Below are 26,557 nucleotides of genomic sequence, written 5' to 3' on the forward strand. Positions count from 1 at the left end.
TCTGAGTTTTTTAAATAGGTTCAGGTTGTAAAGCCATTGTAAACAGCTATTTTGCATTTCTTTGTATCACTGCAACGTAAAAAAAAAAAAAAAAAAAGTGGGAAGGGGGAGTAGAAAAAGAAAAAGCAAAGCAAGAAGAAAAAGAAAAGATTCTAAGCACACTTGGAGCATCCCGAACACTGATGACTGCAACTCAAACTCCTCCATACTCATCTACAAAGGCTCACAGCACAGAGGATGGAACAGAGCCTTACAACATCACAAGAATTAAGTTCCCAATATAAAGCTTTGAAATCCTTGATCCGATCTCTCAGCACCTTTGGACAAGACAGAGGTGTGATCCCTACAGGCAGGGCTGAGGAAACGGGCCAGGCCAATGAGGTGCAGGAATGTGAAACCAACAGGACAACGTCCACCCCCACCCTGGGTCACTGTCCTGCTCTGTCTCTGTCCTCCAGGTACCCTGGTGCTGTGCTGTCGCCAATAAACTCCAGCCATGAGCTCCGACGCTGAGATGGCCGTTTTTGGGGAGGCGGCTCCGTACCTCCGAAAGTCTGAAAAGGAGCGCATTGAGGCCCAGAATAGGCCCTTTGATGCCAAGAATTCTGTTTTTGTGGTGGACACTAAGGAGTCCTATGTGAAAAGTACGGTGCAGAGCAGGGAAGGGGGGAAGGTGACCGTGAAGACCGAAGCAGGGACTGTAAGTAACACAAAGTGGGGTAGTAAGACATAACTGATCCTTTCCGCTACTTAGTTGACATGCACTGGCTCCTTCTTTTCTTAACAGACTGTCACAGTTAAGGAAGATCAAGTCTTCTCCATGAACCCTCCCAAATACGACAAGATCGAGGACATGGCCATGATGACTCACCTGCATGAGCCTGCTGTGCTGTACAACCTCAAAGAGCGTTACGCAGCCTGGATGATCTACGTGAGCGTCCCTTTTTTCTTTCTACTTTTCACTAACTTAAGTCCATGAACTGTTAGTCAAAACCAACTCAAGACTGCTTCCCAATTTGGCTACTACAATTTCAAGACTATCATTGGGTTAGTATTGTGAATTGTGATGTACTTGACACTCTGCATGCTGAAAGCCATGTGCTTAGTGCAGAATCTATGTGCAAGCAGAAGTAAGTGTACTGTGTAGAACGCCTGGGGGTAGGAGGCAGCCAGGGAATGAGATCCCTAAGCCCTAGGAGAATGGACACGGTGCTTGGGTCTCTCTCACTTGGTACATAAATCAGTACTTCCAAGGCAGATTTATGAGGTGACTGCAGATAAAGCAAGCTTGTCATTTCACACAGACCTACTCAGGCCTCTTCTGCGTCACTGTGAACCCCTACAAGTGGCTGCCGGTGTACAACCCCGAGGTGGTAGCCGCCTACCGAGGCAAGAAGCGCCAGGAGGCCCCGCCCCACATCTTCTCCATCTCGGACAATGCCTACCAGTTCATGCTGACGGGTCAGTGAGTCCATAATTACAGTCTGCAGAGCTACTCATAAAGTACATGTAGAGTGATAACACAGAAGACACAGAGGCAGTGCCTGGAGAATAAAATGCTCAGCACAAACATAATAGTATTAACAACAGTATAATGATAGTATTCTAATATGATTAGTAGTGTAATGTAATAAAATTAGGGAAATATATTTAAAATAAGAGGGGCCGGGGTACCTGGGTGGCTCAGTTTGTTGGGTGTCTGACTCTTGGTTTTGACTCAGATTGTGATCCCAGGGTCTTGGGATCAAGCCCTGAGTCAGGCTCTACACCCAGTGGGGTCTTCTAGAGATTTTTTCCTCTCCCCACTCCCTCCCTTTCTGATCCTCCCATCCTGCCCCCCACCACGCATGCTCTTTCTCTAAAATAAAATCTTTAAAAAAAAAAAAAAGAATAAAATGGATCAGTTTCAAAAGCAGAGAGAATTTTGCTTAGAGTTCTATGCTACAACCCAAACTAATGCTAATTCCAGATTAAAATTAATCCAAATTTAGGAATTTTAATTATACCTAATGTATTTTAATTATACCTAATATATCACCTCTCCTAAAAAGTAAGTTTTGAAAGCTTACAGTCCAAGTTATACCAATTACTACACAAAACTTTGGATCAGACACTACTAACATGATTTTGAACTATGAACCAAGTGACAAAAATGGAACATGGAACTAGTATTTATCTGATATTGGTAAGTCATTCCCATGGGAAGTACAGTGAAATAGTGCATTCATTACATAGTCTATCACACTAAAGGTAATAGGAGTATAACACATGGACTAATTAGCACATCTTTTGCCATTTATTTTAAAAAGAAAATTGTGAAAAATCAAACTAACAATAGATATAGTTTGGGGGGGGGCTTTAAAAGACAACTCTGAGTTTATAAAATGTATGTGCTAAGTATATTTTTCAACATTATCTCCGATTTCTTTCACAGATCGTGAGAACCAGTCAATCCTGATTACGTATGTAGATTTCATGCCTTTCTTTCTGCTGAATTCTTGATCACTGTAGTGGTTACTTAGATTCTGACTTTTCCTCTGTGTGGACTTGACAGCGGAGAATCTGGTGCAGGGAAGACTGTGAACACCAAGCGTGTCATCCAGTACTTTGCAACAATTGCAATTACTGGAGAGAAGAAAAAAGAGGAATCTACTCCTGGCAAAATGCAGGTGGGTATGATATTTATCCCAGGACAGAAGAAATCCTAAGCTTCTAAAAATTTGGCTAAGGTATTTCAGAGCCATAGCTACCAACTGCAAGTGATGCCAAAATTTGGAGGATAACTCTTGGATGGGCTGTGAGAATGAGATGTGTTGCCTAGGAGATGCCCCAGACAGAAGTTCTTCAAACCATTTATTACGAGGGGAAAAAATGAGCCTGAGCAATACAGAACTCAAGGCCACATCACCCTTCCTTCTGTTTGTCTTCCTTCTACTTACTTTAGAAACCCCTACTCAAAAACTCCTTCTTTCTCAAGTAAAAAATCTTAAATTTAAAAAAAGAAATGTGTTACAAAAGAAACGAAGAAAGAGAAAGCCAACCTTACCCCAAAGTTACAGAATATTGTAAAGGGAAAGGGCGCAGGGAAAGAAGTTGATGGAAAGTTATCTCACCTTTTCCAGGGTCTCCTTATCTGTCTTACTCATTTCTCTTAAGGGGACCCTTGAAGATCAAATCATCAGTGCCAACCCCTTACTGGAGGCCTTTGGCAACGCCAAGACCGTGAGGAATGACAACTCCTCTCGCTTTGTAAGTCTTCTGGTCCTCCTTTTCCTGTGAGGACCAGCAAGCACAGACGTTTCTGCGCCTGTGGTATCAGCATCTTTCCCATCCACTTGGTCCATAACTGAAGAAAATATTTGTCTGCCTTTGAGTTTGTAAAAAGAAGTCTTCCTTTGCCTTTTTAAGGGTAAATTTATCAGGATCCATTTTGGTGCAACAGGCAAACTGGCTTCTGCAGATATTGAAACATGTAAGTTAATGAACACTAGTGATTAAAAATATTTTGGGGGGGCTATATAGTGAAAATAGTGTTATCTATGTTGTGTCAACTTCTCAAATGCTTAATTTTCCATTGTGGCCTTTTCTTTTAAGTGTGCTCAATCTGACTTTCTAGATCTCCTGGAGAAGTCCCGTGTTACTTTCCAGCTAAAGGCTGAAAGAAGCTACCACATATTTTATCAAATCATGTCCAACAAGAAACCAGAACTTATTGGTAAGAAGTATCCATGATTTTTTTCTACCAAGGAAGAACAAAAGCCTCTTTTTCTTTAAAGTCCTTCTAAAGTGTTTTTGATGACCAAAGTAATTCTGTCTGTACTTGTTCTTTTTCATGTGTACAGAAATGCTTCTGATCACCACCAACCCATATGACTTTGCTTTTGTCAGTCAAGGTGAAATTACAGTGCCCAGCATTGATGACCAGGAAGAGCTTCTAGCCACAGATGTAAGTGACAGGTACAAAACAGGAAGAAGTAAATTCACTTTGCACTGTATATGGGGTTTTTCAATGCCCATCTTCTACCCTAGGTATCAGAAAACTCAAAATGTCTGTAATAAATCTTAAGTATTAGACATTTCTTGGCTAGCTGGCTCTTCCCCGCCCCCCATAGGTCCTCTGGGTCAATTTTTGTACTCCAGTAGTGATGTTTCTCTTATTTTTTGTCAGACCCTATATCCAATAACCTGGGAAAAAGACATATGATACTTTTAGGATTTTTATAGCAGAACATGATGATTTCCACAGTTCCTCTATAGTCAGATGTAAGCACAAATTTTGTTTCAAATGTCACTCTGGGGCTAATAGCATTCCCCTCCCCCATCTCTGCAGTGTTTGAAGAAATAGATTCTCTAACCTCAAAAAATCTCTTTTTGTCCTCCATGAACCTTTACTTTTATTTTTGGATCTACAGACTTTTTTTTTTTTTTTTAAGGATCATTACTCCTTGGCTTATTTTCTTTATACATATACTTTATACATATTTCAAGTTTTCTTTTCCATTTCTGAATAGTCAACCATCTTTGGTTTTTCTTAAATTTAATACCAGTGGGAATATCCTAACATTCCCAATATAGGATTAAGAGCTGCTTACAAAAACACTTCTTCTCTTCAAATACTATTTTCAAAAAGTCTATAAACTATTTGTGATCCTTCATCTCATAAATATCAGCTTTTGCCAGCTTTACCTCATTATTATTGATAAGTCCAAAGGAGTTAGGGAGTTTAATAACCCCTAGTATTGGAGGTTAAAAAAAAAAAAAAGACATCATAATCTTGTTCTCAGACTTTATTAATCTCTGAGCATTTTAAATAGCTTGAGTTGGTAAGCTGAACTGGGGGTAAATAATCTAGAGAAAGTTACATAGGTAAACTCCTCCTGCCTTGTCTGATGTCTGCCTCCACTGCATGAGCTTTTGCAAAGCCTAGCATGGACAACTAAGAAAGTGATCAAAATCTAGTAGAGGAAAAAATACACAACAATAATTTCAATAAAAGAAGTTCTTTTCACAAATGTCTCTTCCCTGTATGAGTAGTGATCAGGTGAAGTTCACTGCCAGGCATCTCATGGCCAGCTGAGCTGTGACCTGATATCAGAGAGGGAAGAACTCAAGGGCCACTGCTCTTCCCCTGACTCTCTTTCCGACGGCATCCATCATATTTGGGGAGGCAGGCTAGGATTAGGCTTGGACAACATAGGAGGAAAAGGGGCAAATAGATTTGTGAAGAAAAGGAAACCCATGAGATAAGAAACCTGTGGATAAGGCCCAACTAATGTAGAGAAATAGCAAGAGTGTCAACCTTGGCATCCAAAGCCAAGGCTCTGAGTCTTGGGTGTGTGTGGACAGGTCACATAAGATCTTCACTGCCCACAGGACTCAATGGGAAACTGACGCATACTTACTGATGCTGCTTTGTGGAATAAAGAGCTGAAGAACAGGACTACCTTTTGAAAACACTGTATTAATCAAGATATCATAAGAAGGCAGGGGAGGGAGGGCCCAGTGTCCTGAGGGTGTCTGCCATGGTGATAAGTGGAAGCAGATTTAAATTCAAATCTTTCCACAGAGTGCTGTGGACATCCTAGGTTTCAGCACTGATGAAAAGGTGGCCATCTACAAGCTCACAGGTGCCGTGATGCATTACGGGAACATGAAGTTCAAGCAGAAGCAGCGGGAGGAGCAGGCTGAGCCTGACGGCACCGAAGGTACTGCTCCCTGCTCACATCTTTCAGCTGACTGAACTGACACCATCAGGTCCTCAAGGGCAGGGGCCAAGCTTTCACTTTCTTGACCTATGTGATGGGGCAGGAGAAGTATTAGAGGACAGAAATGACACACTGCATATTTTAAACGACTGTGAAGATTTGTGGAGGTGTAATTTCTGCCCATTCCAATTTTCCTGACTTACTGTAAGCTAGTATTTTTTTACGATCTGATTAAGACCTTTCTTATTCTAGTCAATAATTTACATGCCCATATGCACTGTAAGAAAAAAAAAAACAGATTGGAATTTTCCTATCACTCCTCCTCTAGGTTAGACTTTCTTAAATTATTTTTATCTGTGGTCTACTTTAGCTATATTTTAAGTATCATACAGAGCATCGATTCCTTAAGTTCCTAATTATCTTCTCAAAGAAAAAAAAAAGACTAAAATTAGTGTGACGAATGGTTTTGTCACATTTGCACATATTCCTTTTCAAGCAAAACCTCTTTTTCTTTGTCATTACCCTTCCCACCTTAAACTGTGTATGCTATGGTCAGTTTCACTGTTCTCATCTCGTTCTTGCAGTTGCTGACAAGGCAGCCTATCTCCAGAGCCTGAACTCTGCTGACCTGCTCAAAGCCCTCTGCTACCCCAGGGTCAAGGTTGGCAACGAGTACGTCACCAAAGGCCAGACTGTGCAGCAGGTAAACATGACTTAACCCCCATGATTTGTTTGAGTCACAGAAGACCCAAGGCTCCATCACCGTGTTCAATTAAAAAAGCCAAACCACCACTGCTCTTGAAGGTGTACAACTCGGTGGGCGCTCTGGCCAAGGCTATCTACGAGAAGATGTTCCTGTGGATGGTCACCCGCATCAACCAGCAGCTGGACACCAAGCAGCCCAGGCAGTACTTCATCGGGGTCTTGGACATCGCAGGCTTTGAGATCTTTGACGTGAGTTGTTCAAATAAATGCCTCTTAAGGCCCTTCCACTTTGTGTCTTCTTTGCGGAGTCCCCACTGGATCTTCCAGACTCACTCCAATTCTTGCTCTTTGCAACACCCAGTTCAACAGCCTGGAGCAGCTGTGCATCAACTTTACCAACGAGAAGCTGCAGCAGTTCTTCAACCACCACATGTTCGTGCTGGAGCAGGAGGAGTACAAGAAGGAGGGCATCGAGTGGGAGTTCATCGACTTCGGGATGGACCTGGCTGCCTGCATCGAGCTCATCGAGAAGGTTTGTTGGACTTTTCCAGCCTTCAGGACACGAAACACAAATTGTCCGCCTCCATATGCTTAAATGCAATCCCAGTTCTCAGAGAACAAGCAGTGGTGCTTGATGACAGGCTCATGATCTGATCAGTTGTCTGGTGGGTCACAAGTGATGTGATGTGTTGGTACTCCGGAATAGCTTCTCATAAAAAAATGGCTGCAGTGCTTACAAACACATACACAGACACAGGGATGCACGTTTCTCCCTCTTAGAACTTCACTCTCCCTCACGTGCACAGAAGTAAGGAATGAAACTGCAGCTAGTCCTCTGAGCACTGTCATTGATCCTGGTGATTCCATGACGGTGTGTCGTGCACGGATCATCCTTCATGGAGATCAAGGCAGAATGTGTCAAAATGTCTTCCAGGCTGGAAGGGTAGCTCTTCAGTTGTTGCAGGCATTCAGACTCTGATAACTACTGAATAAATACCAGACCTCTCTACAATCTTCCCTGGAAAACGAACCCTGAATTCTCCTTTATCAAGGGAGTGGGGCAATAATTCTGTTAGTGTTGAATACGTTAAAATTCATCAAGCAATCATTAAAGATTCTCAAATGCACAGTTACATCCTGTAACTGTGAATACCAATAAAGTATATGGTTATAGATGAACACTACCCTAAACAGGGGGAAAGGAAAAGCAAACACAACTGCCTTTTATGGAAACTGCAGATACTTGGGCCAAAATTCATAAAAATAAGAAAGATGAGAGTATCACATCAGACCAGGTCTACCCAATCTGAAGAAAATGATTTTAATTTGGTAACATACTATCTCTGCTATTCATGAGAACGACATGGCACTCAGTTCCTGGAACATCCAAATAGTTTTGAGACAATTTGTGACTGAAGCAAAATCATCAACATTGGATTTTCTATCAGTCTTTCCTATCAAACTTGCAATTGAAAGGAGGCAATCTGCTTACAAAGCAAAACCAAATTATCATCACTTAACTCCACCGTGGGGGGAAAATGGCTCAGAGTACAAAGAGTTCTAATGACACAACACGAGAAGCTCTTTCATCCTGGGGATGGATAATTTTTAATCATTATCCGTAATTTTTCTCTTCATACTTTTGTCATGTCTAGATTTGAGGTGAGGAAGCTGCATTGTCAGGAGGTAAGAAAGTATTTAGATCTATATGTTTACAGGATAAAGAATTCAGCTCTGAAATGGTAGTTTTGGAATTTAATTTTATACTCTGAACATAAAGTTTGCCAAATGGTACAGATGGACTTCTTTTTTTTTTTTTTTAACTGAGTCTTTCTAGCAAACATATTTCCCATATGTCCATGGTACATTTCAGTAGCAGAGAAGAGACAATAAAGTAAGATCGTGCTTATTTAGTATCTTATCATCCATTCTTCTGGAACATTTTCAGGTTTCCACTAGGTACATAAACTATTGGAGCATATTTTTCTAAGGAACTCGTTATTATCATCTCTTTTTTCCTACTGTCAGCCCATGGGCATCTTCTCCATCCTGGAAGAAGAGTGCATGTTCCCCAAGGCCACAGACACCTCCTTCAAGAACAAGCTCTATGAGCAGCACCTGGGGAAGTCCAACAACTTCCAGAAGCCTAAGCCTGGCAAAGGCAAGGCCGAGGCCCACTTCTCTCTGGTCCACTATGCCGGCACCGTGGACTACAACATCGCCGGCTGGCTGGACAAGAACAAGGACCCCCTGAACGAGACCGTGGTTGGGCTGTACCAGAAGTCTGGCATGAAGACTCTGGCTTTCCTCTTTGCTGGGGGACAAAGTGCTGAAGCAGGTCATTCTTAATACTATTAGTATGTTCCCAGAGTTAAAATACTGGCCAATATAGATTTAATGAAAGGAAGTGTATTTAATTAGTATGATACAGTCTTATGATTATAAGCTTTCAGAGCTGAAGCTGACACTATGGATCCTTTTGTCCATGGCCTCATTTCAGCAATGAGGATACACAGATTCAGAGGTTAAGTGACTTGCTCAAGATCATAGAGCTCATTTCTACTATTTTAATAGTATTGGTTCCTTTGAGGATCCAGCTAATCTGGAGATAAGGAAATCCTTTGTCAAGGCACTACTGCTTGAGGAATTGGAAGTTCTGTTCTTCTAAGTCTCCTAAGACCAGATGTGCACATAATAGTATAGAAGCACAAGCAAATTGAAAGCATGACTTTCCTGCAGGTTAGTAGAGGCTCACTGACCTGATAGCAAGCATGCAACTAGGTTCCTGGGACTGTGTACGCTAAGGGTACAGTACTACTCTGTCTCCTGGGCACTTCTTTCAGGGGACATACTTTGCTGATTTGGAGAAGAGTGTCATCCCTCCCCCACATCTACCCTTTTCATCCAGTTCTTTTACTGTCATTGTTTTCCTGAATACCTATAATGTGAGCCAATGCTTCTATTTTCCTAATCTATAGTCGGCAGAAAGATACAGAAAGAAAAAACAGGAATGATACAAGTGAACAAGTGAAAATTTAAATTTCAGAAGGAATTTTGGCAGGCCTCATACCTGTGGATAGTGCTTCTAAAGTTGCTACAAATAGTTTTAATTTTTCTATTTTATTTTTCAGAAAGTGGCAGTGGAAAAAAAGGTGCCAAGAAGAAGGGTTCTTCTTTCCAGACAGTGTCAGCCCTTTTCAGGGTACAGTATATTCCTGAATGCCAAGAGACTACTTCTGTAACAAAATTAAATTATTGTAACTTTAAAAAAACTTTTGATGAAACTAAAAAAAAGCAGTATTGTACTAAGGAAAATGAAAAATGTGTTGGGAAAAATTTAACAAGAAGAAAACCCATAATGTGGGTTCAAACTTTACAATAAATGAACCAGTTACCCTTAAAATCCAAATCTAAAAATCTAGAGTGGAACACATTTCACGTGAAATCAAACTCTCTCTTAAAAGCAGCCCCTGTAGTCAATTACATTTACTTTATTTGGGAAATGGGGCACATTCACTACAGATCATTCACAGGGATTCTCATGCAATAAAAAATGACTTCAAATCTTTTCATGTGGTTTGCAGGAGAATTTAAATAAGCTGATGACCAACTTGAGGAGCACTCACCCCCACTTTGTACGCTGTCTCATTCCCAATGAAACTAAAACTCCTGGTAAGAAATTTATGAGATCCAAGTAAGATTCCAATGTGACTTCTCATTAGACTATCATATAGAAACATGTCTCTTTTTTCCCCCCAGGGGCCATGGAGCATGAACTTGTCCTACACCAGCTGCGGTGTAACGGGGTGCTGGAAGGGATCCGCATCTGCAGGAAGGGGTTCCCAAGCAGGATCCTTTATGCAGACTTCAAACAGAGGTTTGTGTCTCATTACCCACTCTTTCAATGTGCTAGCCTAGAGGAGTATCCCCACATAGTTCAAACATCTTTTAACTTTTCCTTGAAAACTGAAATGTATTTGAAAGGTGATCATAGAAGAACAATGGCTTGCTTTATTATTATTGTAACTTTTTACATATATTTTCCCAGGGTTCACCTAAAGCACTGCTGGATTGTTTTAATGGAATTTTTTTTCTCTAAAACTCAGTCTATCGTTTTTTCAATGATAGCTACTAACAGTTCTGGTAAAAAGGAAGGCCATGTTTTTATATATTTTTATTCTGATAGATACAAGGTTCTAAATGCAAGTGCTATCCCAGAGGGTCAGTTTATTGACAGCAAGAAGGCGTCTGAGAAACTCCTAGGGTCTATTGACATCGACCACACCCAGTACAAATTCGGTCATACCAAGGTACCATCAACCTAAATCTCTACCATAATTTCATCACCTTTGGACTTTCTCATGAGTGGAAATAACATATTTAGCTTGTTCCTTGGCAAGGTTTTCTTTAAAGCTGGCCTGTTGGGAACTCTAGAGGAGATGCGAGATGAAAAGCTGGCTCAACTCATCACACGCACCCAAGCTGTGTGCAGAGGGTACCTGATGAGGGTGGAATTCAAGAAGATGATGGAGAGGAGGTGAGGGAACAAGTCCAAGTCCCCATTCTCCACATTTTCATGGTTGAATCTGATGTAGTCATTACTTTGTTAAGTGATGGTCATTGTCCACATTGTTCCTTATTTGCGTCTTTGTTCTTTCCTACAGAGAGTCCATCTTCTGCATCCAGTACAATGTCCGCGCCTTCATGAATGTCAAGCACTGGCCCTGGATGAACCTGTTCTTCAAGATCAAGCCGCTCCTCAAGAGCGCAGAAACAGAAAAGGAGATGGCCAACATGAAGGAAGAGTTTGAGAAGACCAAGGAAGAACTGGCGAAGTCAGAAGCAAAAAGGAAAGAGCTTGAAGAGAAGATGGTAGCTCTGATGCAAGAGAAAAATGACCTGCAGCTCCAAGTTCAATCTGTGAGTGTCATTCACTGTACAGTTCAGCCCTTTCTTATCCTCCAGACCTTGTAAGAGTGGCTATGAAAAGGTTTTAGCTTAAGGTTTCTGAATGAATGGTTTCCACTAAAACATGCACTATTATTGTCATTCAAGAACACTAAGACTCAGACCTAAAAAAGCAATAGGTGTGAAGTCACCAATTATGCTGTGTATGTTCATATCCACATTCATATGCGGCATGGTCATTGGTGAGCCCAGTCACAAAGATGTCTATGGGGGCGCCTAGGTGGCTCAGTGGGTTAAGCCTCTGCCCTTGGCTCGGGTCATGATCTCAGGGTCCTGGGATCGAGTCCCGCATCGGGCTCTCTGCTCAGTGGGGAGCCTAATTCCTCCTCTCTCTCTCTCTCTTTCTCTGCCTGCCTCTCTGCCTACTTGTGACCTCTGTCAAATAAATAAATAAAATTCTTTTTTTTAATTTTTAAAATTTTTTTAAAGATTTTATTTTTATTTATTTGACAGAGATCACAAATAGGCAGAGAGACAGGCAGAAAGAGAGAGCAAGAAAGGGAAGCAGGCTCCCTGCTGAGCAGAGAACCCACCCGATGCTGGGCTCAATTCCCTGGGATCATGACCTGAGCCGAAGGCAGAGGCTTTAACCCACTGAGCCACCCAGGCACTCCAAATAAATAAAATTCTTAACAACAACAACAACAACAAAAAACAAAGATGTCTATGGACATTTTCCTTCCTTTATAGATCCTTCTGTTAGATGAGACTATCCTTTCCTTAGTTAATATTTGAGTGCATAAATACAAGTTATGTTTTTCTTACAAGGTCAGGGAAAAAACTAAATTAACCAACCCCTTCGAATGTAAGGAAAGAGTCCTAGAATTAATAAGCAAATTTTCCAAAGTAGTACAGGAGCAGATTTTGCCAAAAGGCTAGTTTCCCTAATCTGACCTTCCACACATGGATAGCTGGAGAAAATCTGTTATTATAATTAGCTTATTAAAATTACTAACATTTTGTCCTGTAGACTGTTAAAAGTTGGCAAGTATGTTGACCAAATTGATTGAGTCACTGAAGTATCACCTTTTATTTTTTATTTTATTTTATTTTAAATTTATTTGACAAAGAGAGAAACAATGAGAGGGGGAACACAAGCAGTGGGAATGAGAAAGGGAGAAGCAGGCTTCCCACTGAGCAGGGATCCTGATTTGGGGCTCAATCCCAGGAGCCCAGGATCATGACCTGAGCCGAAGACAGATGCTTAACGACTGAGCCACCCAGGTGCCCTGAAGCATCCACCTTTTAATAAATTACAGTGTGTTTGCAGAGATAGCTTAGACAAATGAAATTGTTTCATTTCTTCCGTTAGGAAGCAGATGGCTTGGCTGATGCAGAGGAAAGATGTGACCAGCTGATTAAAACCAAAATCCAGCTGGAGGCCAAGATCAAGGAGCTAACTGAGAGGGCAGAAGATGAGGAGGAGATCAATGCTGAGCTGACGGCCAAGAAGAGGAAACTGGAGGACGAGTGTTCAGAGCTCAAGAAAGACATTGATGACCTTGAGCTGACGCTGGCCAAGGTTGAAAAGGAGAAGCACGCCACAGAGAACAAGGTAAAATCATGATCCATTTTAGACTCTTTATAAGTGCTAGCTCGTTACTGAAGTATTTTAATTAAAAGTTTAATCCTTAAGTTATTGAATATGAAAGAAAGTGCTATTATATTTATGTCTCTTTAGTCTTCACTATTTCTCTTTATCTAAACCTTTATCCCCCACACTTATCAGTGAAGTAGACCTGGCTTTGCTTCTTATCTCCATTTTCCATCTCAGGCCCACACTGTCCTATGCTTCTTTTTCATCAAGATGACAGATGTCATTAACATTTCTATAATCTGTTCAAATCTAAGGTGAAAAACCTCACGGAAGAGATGGCAGGTCTGGATGAAACCATCGCAAAGCTGACCAAGGAGAAGAAAGCCCTCCAAGAGGCCCACCAGCAGACCCTGGATGACCTTCAGGCAGAAGAGGACAAAGTCAACACCCTAACCAAGGCTAAAACCAAGCTAGAACAGCAAGTGGATGATGTAAGTGTGAAAAACACAGTATTTCCTCTCAATATAAAATAAACAGTTATGACATGCAACTGTCAATAATGCTCATAAGTCTTTCATTGTGGCTTTGAAAACAATAATTAAAATTTCCATGCTACTTGGTGTATTTTTAAAAATTCTCCTGTGTATCTTTGATGGCTAGTCATATATGGCTCAATGCCTTAGACTGAATAAATAAAATCCAGTATACATTTAGCTTGAAGGATCTCTGGAACAAGAAAAGAAACTCCGCATGGAGCTAGAAAGAGCCAAAAGGAAACTGGAGGGAGACCTAAAATTGGCCCAAGAATCCACAATGGATGTAGAAAATGACAAGCAGCAACTCGACGAGAAACTCAAAAAGTGAGTAACCTGCTTGTTATCTGTCAATTCAGGTGAAATAAATGTTTTAAAGATCTCTAAAATATTACTTCAGAGTACATAACCAAAAAAATAACATCTTTGACTTTTTTATTTAATGAAAATGGTATGTTATTGACTTGTAAAAACATGTACTACTCATGTCCTCAACACAGCAGTATAAAGACATTCCACTGTCCATGGGAAAGAAAACTGGTAAGAGAACTGATGGAGAGCTTATGTGTTGCTCCTCCAACAGGAAAGAGTTTGAAATGAGCAATCTGCAAAGCAAGATTGAAGACGAGCAGGCCCTTGGGATGCAGCTACAGAAGAAGATCAAGGAGTTACAGGTGAGTCAGACCCGCCCATCTCTTTTGTGCATTCCAGGAATCAAAACAGTCATGAGTTGGCATTCACGTTGATGTGTCACCCCTAGGCCCGCATCGAGGAGCTGGAGGAGGAAATCGAGGCAGAGCGGGCCTCCCGAGCCAAAGCAGAGAAGCAACGCTCTGACCTCTCCCGGGAACTGGAGGAGATCAGCGAGCGCCTGGAGGAAGCCGGCGGGGCCACTTCCGCCCAGATCGAGATGAACAAGAAGCGCGAGGCCGAGTTCCAGAAGATGCGCAGGGACCTGGAGGAGGCCACCCTGCAGCACGAAGCCACGGCGGCCACCCTGAGGAAGAAGCACGCGGACAGTGTGGCCGAGCTCGGGGAGCAGATAGACAACCTGCAGAGGGTCAAACAGAAGCTGGAGAAGGAGAAGAGCGAGATGAAGATGGAGATCGATGACCTCGCCAGTAACATGGAGACTGTCTCCAAAGCCAAGGTCTGTGTGAACTTGTTGTCCCCTTTTCATTCTATTTGCAATGATTCAAAATTAGAGTCTACATATGAATAGATCTAACTGTGCAAACTTTAAATGTTACCTCATCTTATTTTTTAAATTTAATTTCAATTAATAATGTATTATTAGTTCCAACGGTAGAGTTCAGTGATTCATCAGATGCATGTAATATCCAACGCTCATTATATCACATGCCCTCTTTCATATTCGTCACCCACTTATCCCATCCCTCCAACCCACTCCCCTCCAGCAACCCTCAGTTTGTTTCCTATGATTAAGAGACTCTTACAGTTTATCTCCCTCTCCGATTTCATCTCATTTTATTTTTCCATCCCTTCCCCCATGATCCTGTTTTGTTTATTAAATTCCACACAGGAGTGAGATCTTATGGTAATTGTCCTTTTCTGATTGACTTATTTCACCTAGCATAATACCCTCTAGGTTCCATCCACATTACTGCAAATGGCAAGATTTTTATTTTATTGATAGTGGAGTAGTATTCCATTGTGTGTACATCGTCTTTACCTATTCATTTGTCGATGGACATCTGGGCTCCTTCCATAGTCTGGCTATTGTGGACATTGCTGCTATAATATTATCTCACTTTAAAATTATTCCTGTTGGGGCGCCTGAGTGGCTCAGTAGGTTAAAGCCTCTGCCTTTGGCCCATGGAATAGAAGAAGATATTTGCAAATGACAGTACAGACAAAAGGTTGATATCCAGGATCTATAAAGAACTCCTCAAACTCAACACACACAAAACAGACAATCATATAAAAATATAGGCAGAAGATATGAACAGACACTTCTCCAATGAAGACATACAAATGGCTATCAGACACATGAAAAAATGTTCATCATCACTAGCCATCAGGGAGATTCAAATTAAAACCACATTGAGATACCACCTTACACCAGTTATAATGGCCCAAATTAGCAAGACAGGAAACAACATGTGTTGGAGAGGATGTGGAGAAAGGGGAACCCTCTTACACTGTTGGTGGGAATGCAAGTTGGTGCAGCCACTTTGGAGAACAGTGTGGAGATTCCTCAAGAAATTAAAAACAGAACTTCCCTATGACCCTGCAATTGCACTCCTGGGTATTTACCCCAAAGATACAGATGTAGTGAAAAGAAGGGCCATCTGTACCCCCAATGTTTATAGCAGCAATGGCCACGGTCGCCAAACTGTGGAAAGAACCAAGATGCCCTTCAACGGACGAATGGATAAGGAAGATGTGGTCCATATACACTATGGAGTATTACGCCTCCATCAGAAATGAAGAATACCCAACTTTTGTAGCAACATGGACGGGACTGGAAGAGATTATGCTGAGTGAAATAAGTCAAGCAGAGAGAATCAATTATCATATGGTTTCACTTATTTGTGGAGCATAACAAATAGCATGGAGGACAAGGAGAGATGGAGAGTAGAAGGGAGTTGAAGGAAATTGGAAGCGGAGGTGAACCATGAGAGACTATGGACTCTGAAAAACAATCTGAGGGTTTTGAAGGGGTGGGGAGTGGGAGGTTGGGGGAACCAGGTGGTGGGTATTAGAGAGGGCACGGATTGCATGGAGCACTGGGGGTGGTGCAAAAACAATGAATACGGTTACGCTGAAAAGAAATAAAAATTTAAAAAAAAAAAAAAAAGCCTCTGCCTTCAGCTCAGGTCATGATCTCAGGGACCTGAGATCGAGTCCTGCCTGCATCAGGCTCTCTGCTCAGCAGGGAGCCTGCTTCCTCCTCTCCCTCTGCCTGCCTCTCTGCCTACCTGTGATCTCGGTCTGTAAAATAAATAAATAAAATATTTTAAAAATAAATAAATAAAATAAAATTATTCCTGTTATGCCTACTAGGCATCACTATATTGAAATGAATCATTTTGGTCTTCCTATCGGATTTGTAGAAATCATGTTATCTTTTGTCACTATAACTATGAAAAAAAATGTAATTTCAGAAAAGAATTTCTAAAAACCATATTCCACATGATGCAGAATTTAAATGATGTTCATGTTTTCCAAAGACAATAATCTGGTTTTCATATTATTTATGTAGCCCAAATTATGTGTCTCTACTTCCAAGGCACTGTGCAGGGCTTTGGAGTGGCTAGAGAAGTAAATACAACTCAGCTCCTTTCCACATGTAGTTATGTCCAAATTCAGACTTACAAATAAAAATGTATCATCTTTCCCTGTTTTCTACTTTCCACCATAGGGAAACCTCGAGAAAATGTGCCGCACCCTGGAGGACCAGTTTAGTGAACTCAAAGCAAAGGAAGAGGAGCAGCAACGCCTCATCAATGAGCTGTCAGCCCAGAAGGCTCGTTTACACACAGAATCAGGTCAGTGGGCACACAGAGCCAGCACACAGAGAGCCAAAAAAAAGAAAGGCGAGCCTCCACTTGTGGACACCTCTTGAACACCCATCATTTCTTAAGCCACACATGTCCATTTATCATCATTTGTCATTCCTTCTTCTTTTTATTGAGAGACAGTAAAAAGGATGCTTATAAGCTATAATGGAAAAAAATTAAGCTTCCTGGGCCGAGGAGATTTTTGCTGCCTCAGCAAAAGAAGAAGGGAGGGAAGGAAGGAAGGAAGGAAGGAAAAGAAAATCTTAAAATATCAAAGCTCACATTTTTGCAAAAGCAAGAAATAACCTTCTCAACCACATCAAAATTTTTGAGTTATTCATCATGGAGTAAGAGAGTTATAATATTATCACATTCTTTAGTCTTCACCTAGACGACAGAACTAAACTATTCGTGTTTTGTCTTAGGTGACTCCATGGCGCAATGGATAGCGCATTGGACTTCTATTCATGTTTTGTCTTTCACAGGTGAGTTTTCACGACAGCTAGATGAGAAAGAAGCTCTGGTGTCTCAGCTGTCGAGAGGCAAACAAGCATTTACACAACAGATTGAGGAATTAAAGAGGCAGCTGGAAGAGGAGTCTAAGGTGAGAATTCTCTGAGACTTTCAGTCACTTGAACTTTGCAGTGTGACATGCTATTGAACTTCACTTACAGAATATCAGTGACCAGAACATAAATGTACAATACACAATTTTTGGTTGGTCCAGGCCAAGAACGCCTTGGCCCACGCCCTACAATCAGCCCGCCATGACTGTGACCTGCTGCGGGAACAGTATGAGGAGGAACAGGAGGCCAAGGCTGAGCTGCAAAGGGCAATGTCCAAGGCCAACAGTGAGGTCGCCCAGTGGAGGACCAAATATGAAACGGACGCCATCCAGCGCACGGAAGAACTGGAGGAGGCCAAGTATGGGCTCTTAATGATGGATGCAGAAAGAAAAGTTTAAAGGCAGTGAAGGAAAAGTAATTAAAAAAAAAAAAGAATATTTCAGGCATAAAGATAGGAGGAGGGGTGCCTGGGTAGCTCAGTGGGTTAAGGTCCAGCTCAGATCGTGATCTCGGGGTCCTGGGATCGAGCTCTGCATTGGGCTCTCTGCTCAGCAGGGAGCCTACTTCCTTCTCTCTCTGCCTGACTCTCTGCCTGCTTGTAATCTCTGCCTGTCAAATAAAAAATAAATTTAAAAAATATTTTTAAAAAAAAGATAGGAGGAAAATTTCAGCCTATCTGATTTTACAGCTGTGGAAACCACCATACCATCTTCTCCTTACAGACCAGTCATGTGTCCACTGAAAACTGAGCCAAGACCACAGCTCTCCCTGCATTTTGGTCTATTACAAAAAATATCTTAAATTTCTTTCCACCAAAATGAACTAAAAATTATCAACATACACTTTATGGATTAAGTAGAATTAATTTCTTTCAATATTGAGAGAGTGAGACTATCTGGTACATTATTATGAATGTTACCATTAACAATAATCAGTTTATCCCTATCTAGAAGTCCAGAATGAGACTATCACACTCTGTCATTTAACTAACAACCAGTATTAATAAACTGATTCACTTAATTACACACGCTTCTTACGGAATAAAACTCATGGGAATGACACACGGAAGGGAAATAATCATTATGTTCCCAGTGAAGGAAACTTCTCTAAATTGCATTTATCTCAGCAGTTGCTAGAATTAAACAGAATGAAGGGGTTTCGTGAGCATTTACAGAGGGAACACTCCAGATAAGTGCGAGCTGGTGAAGGAAGCAGTACAACTTTGGAGGCTATTTGGGAAATATAATTCTGGAATAACATTTGCTGTCTGGGGCATCAGACCCAGAGAGTCAGTGATTGATTAATCATAATCATAATCATATGACCTCATATGCATCACTTTGGGCCACAGCTTCATTTATGAAGAGGACCATGTTAAAAAATGCTTAACGCCACTATCCAGTGCCAGCATGCTTTGATGACAGGCCTCCGGTTCACAGTGGTCATGTTCTTCACATGGCTCACTCAGCTGATGCGGGGAGGGCTGTAGCCCTGGCCCATTCTTCAGTGGACACGCACTGGTCTATAAGGATGAGATGGTGGTTTCCACAGCTGGATAATCAAAGAGGCTCATTCATTCTTTCTCTGTCTCTCTCATGCATGCAGACACCACCACCAAGCATACAAAAAGATGTCATGGATATGTTTAACCACCCCTGACATAAAGATTAAGAATTCACTAGGGAAAACTACAGAGACAAAATGGGTAGTGATAAGACATTTTAGAAAACCTTAACAATTTGTGGACAGAGGAGCAAAGACTCTTGGGGAAAATATGCTTTCCTAGTCAGCAGCTTTATAAAGTTCACTGTGGCATCTCTGAATCTGCTCCTGGTCATTCACACTGGCCAACATTTCAGGAAGAAGCTGGCCCAGCGTCTGCAGGATGCTGAGGAACATGTGGAGGCTGTGAATTCCAAATGTGCTTCTCTAGAGAAGACAAAACAGCGGCTCCAGAATGAAGTGGAGGACCTCATGCTGGACGTGGAGAGATCTAACGCGGCCTGCGCCGCCCTGGACAAGAAGCAGAGGAACTTTGACAAGGTGGCCCACGATGAGCAGCTGCCTGGGGGAAAGAGGCCTGACTCTTGATTACAGAGGCTTAGTTCTGATGTACTTCCAGGTCCTGGCAGAGTGGAAGCAAAAGTATGAGGAAACTCAGGCTGAACTTGAAGCCTCCCAAAAGGAGACCCGTGCGCTCAGCAATGAGCTGTTCAAGGTCAAGAATGCCTATGAGGAATCCCTGGATCACCTTGAAACCCTCAAGCGAGAGAATAAGAACTTACAGCGTGAGTCTTTGTAACCATCCTACTTCAAAAACGGTAGGGAGACATCTTTTCAAGTTTTCGTTTTTCTCAATTGAATGTGGTATTTTATTATTAACCTATAGAGGAGATTTCAGACCTGACAGAGCAGATTGCAGAAGGGGGAAAGCATATCCATGAACTGGAGAAAGTGAAGAAACAAATAGATCAAGAGAAGAGTGAGCTACAGGCTGCTCTGGAGGAAGCCGAGGTACACGTTCCATTTGCTCACTTATGCATTATAAATAAACTGAAAAATTCATAGCAACTGAGAGCAACTACCATGTTGCAGAGCTGCAGAGGATAACTCATGTAATTCAGTGAGAAATACTAAATTGTGTCTTGGGAATGCAGAACAAACAGGCTAAATTAAGATGCATGAAAGTTTCTGGTTTTCTTAATGCCTTCTTCAAGAAACTATCATACTGTGCAAAACAAACAACAGCTCTTTAGGTAACAAGGAGGAAATCACCATCAGAAAGACATGACGGCTGAATATCCCCCTATCCTAGGAATGTGAGTTCCACCTGCCTTCTCCACTCCCAGAGGCTGCTCCAAAGACATAGTCTTGAGACAGTGGTTTGGTGTTGAGAACACCTACACGGTATATGTGACTAAATCTATTGAAGGCCTCTTTGTAAACTTTTAAAATTTGGTGGGTGGATCCAGGGATCCCACCACCCAAGGCGAGCCTCTCACGTAAGTTCCTTTCCTCTTATTAAGCTGCCACCACCAAGCTGGAGTAGCCCGCCTCTTTCTTTGGTCTTCTCCCTGCCTTCCAAGTACAGGGGCCAGGTTCCAATTATAGCAGGGAAGATCTGTGAGGGTTGCAAGCCAAGAGTAACCAAAATGTTGCTTTTCAAAAAGGGATCTCTTGAGCATGAAGAGGGTAAAATCCTTCGCATCCAGCTTGAGTTAAACCAGGTGAAATCTGAGATTGACCGGAAAATTGCTGAAAAAGATGAAGAAATCGATCAGCTGAAGAGAAACCACATCAGGGTTGTGGAGTCGATGCAGAGCACCCTGGATGCGGAGATCAGGAGCAGGAATGATGCCATCAGGCTCAAGAAGAAGATGGAGGGAGACCTCAATGAGATGGAAATCCAGCTGAACCATGCCAACCGCCAGGCTGCAGAGGCAATAAAGAATCTAAGAAACACACAAGGAATACTCAAGGTACACTGGGATAAACACACATAGTGTCATGCAGTCTGGGTGTAACCGTGTGACTTAGATGCCATAAATCTAAATAATATGGTAATCAGATGAAAATTTCACATATACAGCTAAAGAACAGCTTACATCTGGAAAGTCTAAGACAAAGTTCACTTTGTCAACTGAAGAGAAGACACTCCACAAATCATTTATATAAACTCCATCTGCATAATGTATAAAAATATATACATGTATATTTTTAAGTATGCATTTCTATACTTGTTTAATATACATAAAACAACATCATTAGACTAGCTCATCTCTGAGGATGCTTTCCTGCTCTAATATTTTGTAACTTTAGCCGTGGTTATTCTAAAATATAACATCCTATTCTTTTGAGTAGACCTGCTACCCTAGAATACAAAGAATTTGTCATTAAACAGACTTGCAGGGGCTCCTGGGTGGCTCAGTGGATTAAGCCTCTGCCTTCAGCTTCAGTCACAATCCCAGAGTCCTGAGATCGAGCCCCACATCAGGTTCCTTGCTCGTCAGGGAGCCTGCTTCTCCCTCTCTCCTTCTGCCTGCTGCTCTCCTACTTGTGGGCTTTGTGAAATAAATTTAAAAACCTAAAAAAAAAAAAAGGGACTTGCAGATTTTCCCTCTTTAATCATACTCTAAGTTACTGAGAACAAAGTGTGTACATGACCCAATTTATACTCACTTTAATGGAAGCACAAGTAAGCGCCTTTGCCTCTTTCTGTGTAGGACACTCAGCTACATTTGGATGATGCCATAAGAGGCCAAGATGACCTTAAAGAGCAGCTGGCCATGGTGGAGCGCAGAGCCAACCTGCTGCAGGTGGAGATCGAGGAGTTGCGGGCAACCTTGGAGCAGACTGAGAGGAGCAGGAAGGTGGCAGAGCAAGAGCTTCTGGATGCCAGTGAGCGTGTGCAACTCTTACACACCCAGGTGAGGTTCAAGACTCTGGTTAAGCAAATGCACACCCTGCCATTGAAGATAATATGAAGGGATGAGCTTGTTTGTAAAGGAAGGAATAAAGAAACCTTTGCAAGGGTCCCTTCTGAAGTTCCGGAAAATGGGTATTACTAAGATGTACTGGCCGTGACCACTTCATGGGTATATTTATGGCCTGGGATCATCATGTTGATTCGAAAAAAATTTAGAGTTCAAGAAACTTTTGTTAAAAACCACAGAAAGCAGGGGGACCAGGGTGGTTCAGTCGGTTAAGCGTCTGCTTTTGGCTCAAGGTCCTGGGATCAAACCCCACATCGGGCTCCTTGCTCAGTGGGGAGCCTGCTTCTCCCCTGCCCGCTGCTCCCCCAGCTTATGCTTGCTCTCCCTCTCTCTCTCTGTGCCAAATAAATAAATAAAATCTTTAAAAAAAAAAACACAGAAGGCCATCTACTAATAACCATATATATGACATTAGTGGCCACCTTGTCTTTGCAACTCTAAGCTACAAATAGATAAGCAAATAAAACAGAGGAAAAAGGATAAGCCACCAAGTTATTCTTGTGTATCCTGTATACACATGAAGCCTACTACGTGAAAGAAACTCTTCAGTTCAAATTCACAGAGGCCATCATTACTGCTACTCAGCCCTTGTTGTTTATAACGGATAGCTAAATAAATGGCAGTATATTATCCTCACAAGGCTAGTAAGCAGCCATTTAGTATGCATTTGCCACAAAAAAATTTCACAGACATGAAAAGAGCAACTTAAAAATAGTATATAAGGTGCCTGTGTGTCTCAGTTGATTAGCAACTGCCTTCGGCTCAGGTCATGATCCCAGAGTTCTGGGATTGAGTTCTGCATTGGGCTCCCAGCTCTGCAGGGAGTCTGCTTCTCCCTCTGACTTCCTCCCCTCCCATGCTCTGTCTCTGTCAAATAAATAAATAAAATCTTTTAAAAAAAAATCCTATATAAAACATCATCTCTTTCTTTTGTTAAAAATACATAGGAAACATCCAGAAGGATAAACAAAGTGTTATCAATGGTTATCTCTGAGTAGGGAGAGTACAATAAGCATTCCTTACCTCTTGTTTTGCTGATTTGTATAGTCTATTTTTTTACAATAAACATGTATTATTATATACTTTTTAAAATTTTTATTTATTTAATTTCTTTTCAGTGTTCCATAAGTCATTGTTCATGCACCTCACCCAGTGTTCCATGCCACATGTGCCATACTTTTTAAAAATTATAAGGAAAGAGCCATCATGGAAACGTTAAACTACAAATAATTTTAAATTCATATGAAAACGGAACATCTTTCTTACTCATTTTTAGTATCCTGAATCGATTAAATATTTCAAATACTATCAGCTTTCCAAAACGTAACAGATTCTTGGTTCATTTTTTACAACAGCGCTACTTATGCCTTTTAAATATAAAGCCAACCAAACATGAATGAACAACTACAAATTAATAATCCATTTTCCACGAGCAGTGTGGTGATACCGTACTTTAAATATTTTCTTGGGTTAGGGTTGTACTTCATGCTTATAAGCAGCCACTGGTAATAGTCGAACATCTTTAGTATCAAAAATCATATTTAGGGCACCTGGGTGGCTTAGTGGGTTAAGACTCTGCTCAGATTGTGATCTCAGGGTCCTGGGATTGAGCCCCACATCGGGCTCTCTGCTTGGCAGGAAGCCTGCTCCCCTTCCTCTCTCTCTGCCTGCCTCTCTGCCTGCTTGTGATCTCTGTCTGTCAAATAAATAATTTTTTTAAAAAAAATCTTTAAAAAAGGGGCGCCTGGGTGGCTAAGTGGGTTAAGCCGCTGCCTTCGGCTCAGGTCATGATCTCAGGGTCCTGGGATCGAGCCCCACATTGGGCTCTTTGCTCAGCAGGGAGCCTGCTTCCCTCTCTCTCTCTCTCTGCCTGCCTCTCTGTCTACTTGTGATCTCTCTCTGTCAAGTAAATAAATAAAATCTTTATAAAAAAAAATCTTTAAAAAAATAAAAATAAAATCACATTTTACCCGGAAAATTTTCAGAAAAAAAGGCTAACTTAGAGTCAACTTCTGTGCTCGCTTCGGCAGCACATATACTAGAGTCAACTTCTGATTTGGTGTTTATTCTGAATTTTTCCTAGATTAAGAATTTTTGCCTGTATACACTAGTCAAAATGACAATGTAAATAGAATGTAATTAAATGTGCTTTCCTTTTTTTTATTAACTTGAAACAGAACACGAGCTTGATCAACACCAAGAAGAAGCTGGAGACAGACATTTCCCAGATCCAGGGAGAGATGGAGGACATTGTCCAGGAAGCCCGCAATGCAGAGGAGAAGGCCAAGAAGGCCATCACTGATGTGAGCAGAGGGCAGCATGGTGGTGGTCAAATCTGAATCCTGATGTGCTCGTTCAGCTCTCTCAACTGGTTTTGTCTTACCACTCATCAGGCAGCCATGATGGCTGAGGAGCTGAAGAAGGAGCAGGACACCAGTGCCCACCTGGAGCGCATGAAGAAGAACCTGGAGCAGACGGTGAAGGACCTGCAGCACCGTCTGGATGAGGCTGAACAGCTGGCCCTGAAGGGCGGGAAGAAGCAGATCCAGAAACTGGAGGCTAGGGTGGGTCCCCATCACTTCATTCAATTCCCAACCTGCTCATATAGCTAGTTACAGCCAAACTGCTAAAAGCTTTTGTTCTCTTCCAGGTGAGGGAGCTTGAAAATGAGGTTGAAAATGAACAGAAGCGCAACGTTGAGGCCGTCAAGGGTCTTCGCAAACATGAGAGGAGAGTGAAGGAACTCACTTACCAGGTGACCCACCTTTCCATATTTCTCAGATCTGCTGCTCTCAAGAAAATAAAAATAATGAGGCATTTTCAAACCAACAACACTATTTGCTACCTCTTTCATTTCAGACTGAGGAGGATCGCAAGAATATTCTCAGGCTGCAGGACTTGGTGGACAAATTACAAACCAAAGTTAAAGCTTACAAGAGACAAGCTGAAGAGGCTGTGAGTAGCTTCACAATGAAAGAGAAAAGTTCAGGAGAAGGTCCAGGTTTTGTTGAGCCTGAAGTTTATAGAATTAAAAGCCTTTCTTTAAGGCAAAAGAGTATGAAAGTAGGTGTGAAAATGAATATTTGGAATGAAAAAATTTTACCAGTAATTACTAGATCTTTAGAGACTCAAGTGCATTTCTTCTGAGACCTCTTTCAACAATTTTCCAGACATGTTAGTATAGAAATGTCTTTTGGTTACAACCCACTTCCCTATCTAGAACACTCTACCACTCCTAGCCATCTCTAGTGCTCACAGGGGCTGCACAAAGGAGGGCTCTGAAGTCTGATAGAGGACTTCACAATAAATCTGCTAGATGACTGTTAGATGATTTCACAATAAATCCATCAGAACATTTCTTTTTCATTTGGCTCCTTTCTCATCTTATTAATTTAGAAACTTCCCTTAAGGTTCTCTGCACCCAATACTATCACCATGTCTACTTTTTAAAGTTTGTCTCATAGATTCAGATTCCTGCTACTCTGATCTCCCTGATGTCACTGCAGCATCTTAAGTTGGCCAGGAAGGGATTCAAGTGAGAGAGACCGAGCAGGGTCCCTCATGAGCCCACTCATTCAGAGTCAACAATGTGGGATGCCTTGCCCCCAAATAAGTTCATGATCAAATAACAGAACCTTTGCTTTCTCATTTACAAAGTAAATCCAGTAGCTGCTTCTAGTAACAAAGGCGGTGAGAATCAGAAAATGCCGAATTTTCTCATTCTCTGAAATCCATTTCTTTTCTCAGGAGGAACAATCCAATGTCAACCTTGCCAAGTTTCGCAAGATCCAGCACGAGCTGGAGGAGGCTGAGGAACGGGCTGACATTGCTGAGTCCCAGGTCAACAAGCTGCGGGTGAAGAGCCGGGAGGTCCACACGAAAGTCATAAGTGAAGAGTAATTCATTATATGCTGAAAGGTGACCAAAGAAATGTGTAAAATGTGAAGTTCTTTGTCACTGTCGCATGTCACTATAGCATCAAGGCAATAAAATCTTCAGAGATTTTTCCAATCTAAAAATACATGTCTCTCTTAATTACAAATTCTGTAGTGCTATGAGAACTGATTCATTTTCAACACTTGTGAAGCTCCTCATGGCGCAATCGGATGATGATGACCAAAGTGAGTGTGGTCAGTGAACCACTGTTAACAGAAGGCAAGTGAAATTCAGCTCTCTGAGAAAATACAAAGGTGGTTAGTGCACCCCGAAATCCATTCAACCAATTCTATCGAGAACCGTCTGTCTGTACAGAAATGGGCACCAGGGATATGACAGTCATCCCTGCCAAGCTCAAGCTAGCAGGAAAGAGCAATTAAAACATTTCCTAGAAGATGAGTGACACTTACCTGCTGAAAGAGAAATGGAACTGGTCATTCTGAGAAAAGCAGCATGCAGTTTCAAAGTAGTTTGAGCATAGGCCCCACAAACAAGGCCCTCAGATGAGGCCAGAGACAGAAGGGAAGGCCTGCCTGTGAAGGGAACAGCCTCCTGTGGGGTGCTGAGCAATCAGGGTATGTATGGACCTG

General features: G+C 41.7%; 1 protein-coding gene across 2 annotated transcripts; it reads left to right on the plus strand.

The window, feature by feature from the left end:
* Nucleotides 1–496: 496 nt before the first annotated feature.
* On the plus strand, nucleotides 497–25,946 carry MYH4 (myosin heavy chain 4). 2 transcript variants are annotated; one of them, XM_059147306.1, is made up of 38 exons: nucleotides 497–700; nucleotides 788–931; nucleotides 1,305–1,461; nucleotides 2,435–2,462; nucleotides 2,555–2,669; nucleotides 3,157–3,249; nucleotides 3,409–3,472; nucleotides 3,617–3,715; nucleotides 3,843–3,946; nucleotides 5,567–5,705; nucleotides 6,290–6,408; nucleotides 6,510–6,659; nucleotides 6,772–6,942; nucleotides 8,439–8,748; nucleotides 9,542–9,612; nucleotides 9,995–10,082; nucleotides 10,170–10,287; nucleotides 10,597–10,720; nucleotides 10,811–10,947; nucleotides 11,075–11,330; nucleotides 12,691–12,933; nucleotides 13,230–13,406; nucleotides 13,630–13,775; nucleotides 14,032–14,122; nucleotides 14,209–14,598; nucleotides 16,834–16,960; nucleotides 17,458–17,576; nucleotides 17,700–17,896; nucleotides 19,398–19,581; nucleotides 19,661–19,826; nucleotides 19,928–20,052; nucleotides 20,709–21,017; nucleotides 21,762–21,965; nucleotides 24,209–24,334; nucleotides 24,425–24,595; nucleotides 24,682–24,786; nucleotides 24,891–24,986; nucleotides 25,779–25,946. In XM_059147306.1, the coding sequence occupies exons 1-38, from the start codon at nucleotides 497–499 to the stop codon at nucleotides 25,929–25,931; spliced, it is 5,820 nt and encodes a 1,939-aa protein (XP_059003289.1). In that variant the 3' UTR covers nucleotides 25,932–25,946. The 2 variants fall into 2 exon arrangements, with proteins under 2 accessions (XP_059003289.1, XP_059003290.1); XM_059147307.1 differs by having other exon boundaries at nucleotides 2,555–2,662; nucleotides 3,153–3,249.
* Nucleotides 25,947–26,557: the final 611 nt, after the last annotated feature.

Source organism: Mustela lutreola, chromosome 15 (assembly GCF_030435805.1).
Source record: "Mustela lutreola isolate mMusLut2 chromosome 15, mMusLut2.pri, whole genome shotgun sequence".
Classification (NCBI taxonomy): domain Eukaryota; kingdom Metazoa; phylum Chordata; class Mammalia; order Carnivora; family Mustelidae; genus Mustela; species Mustela lutreola.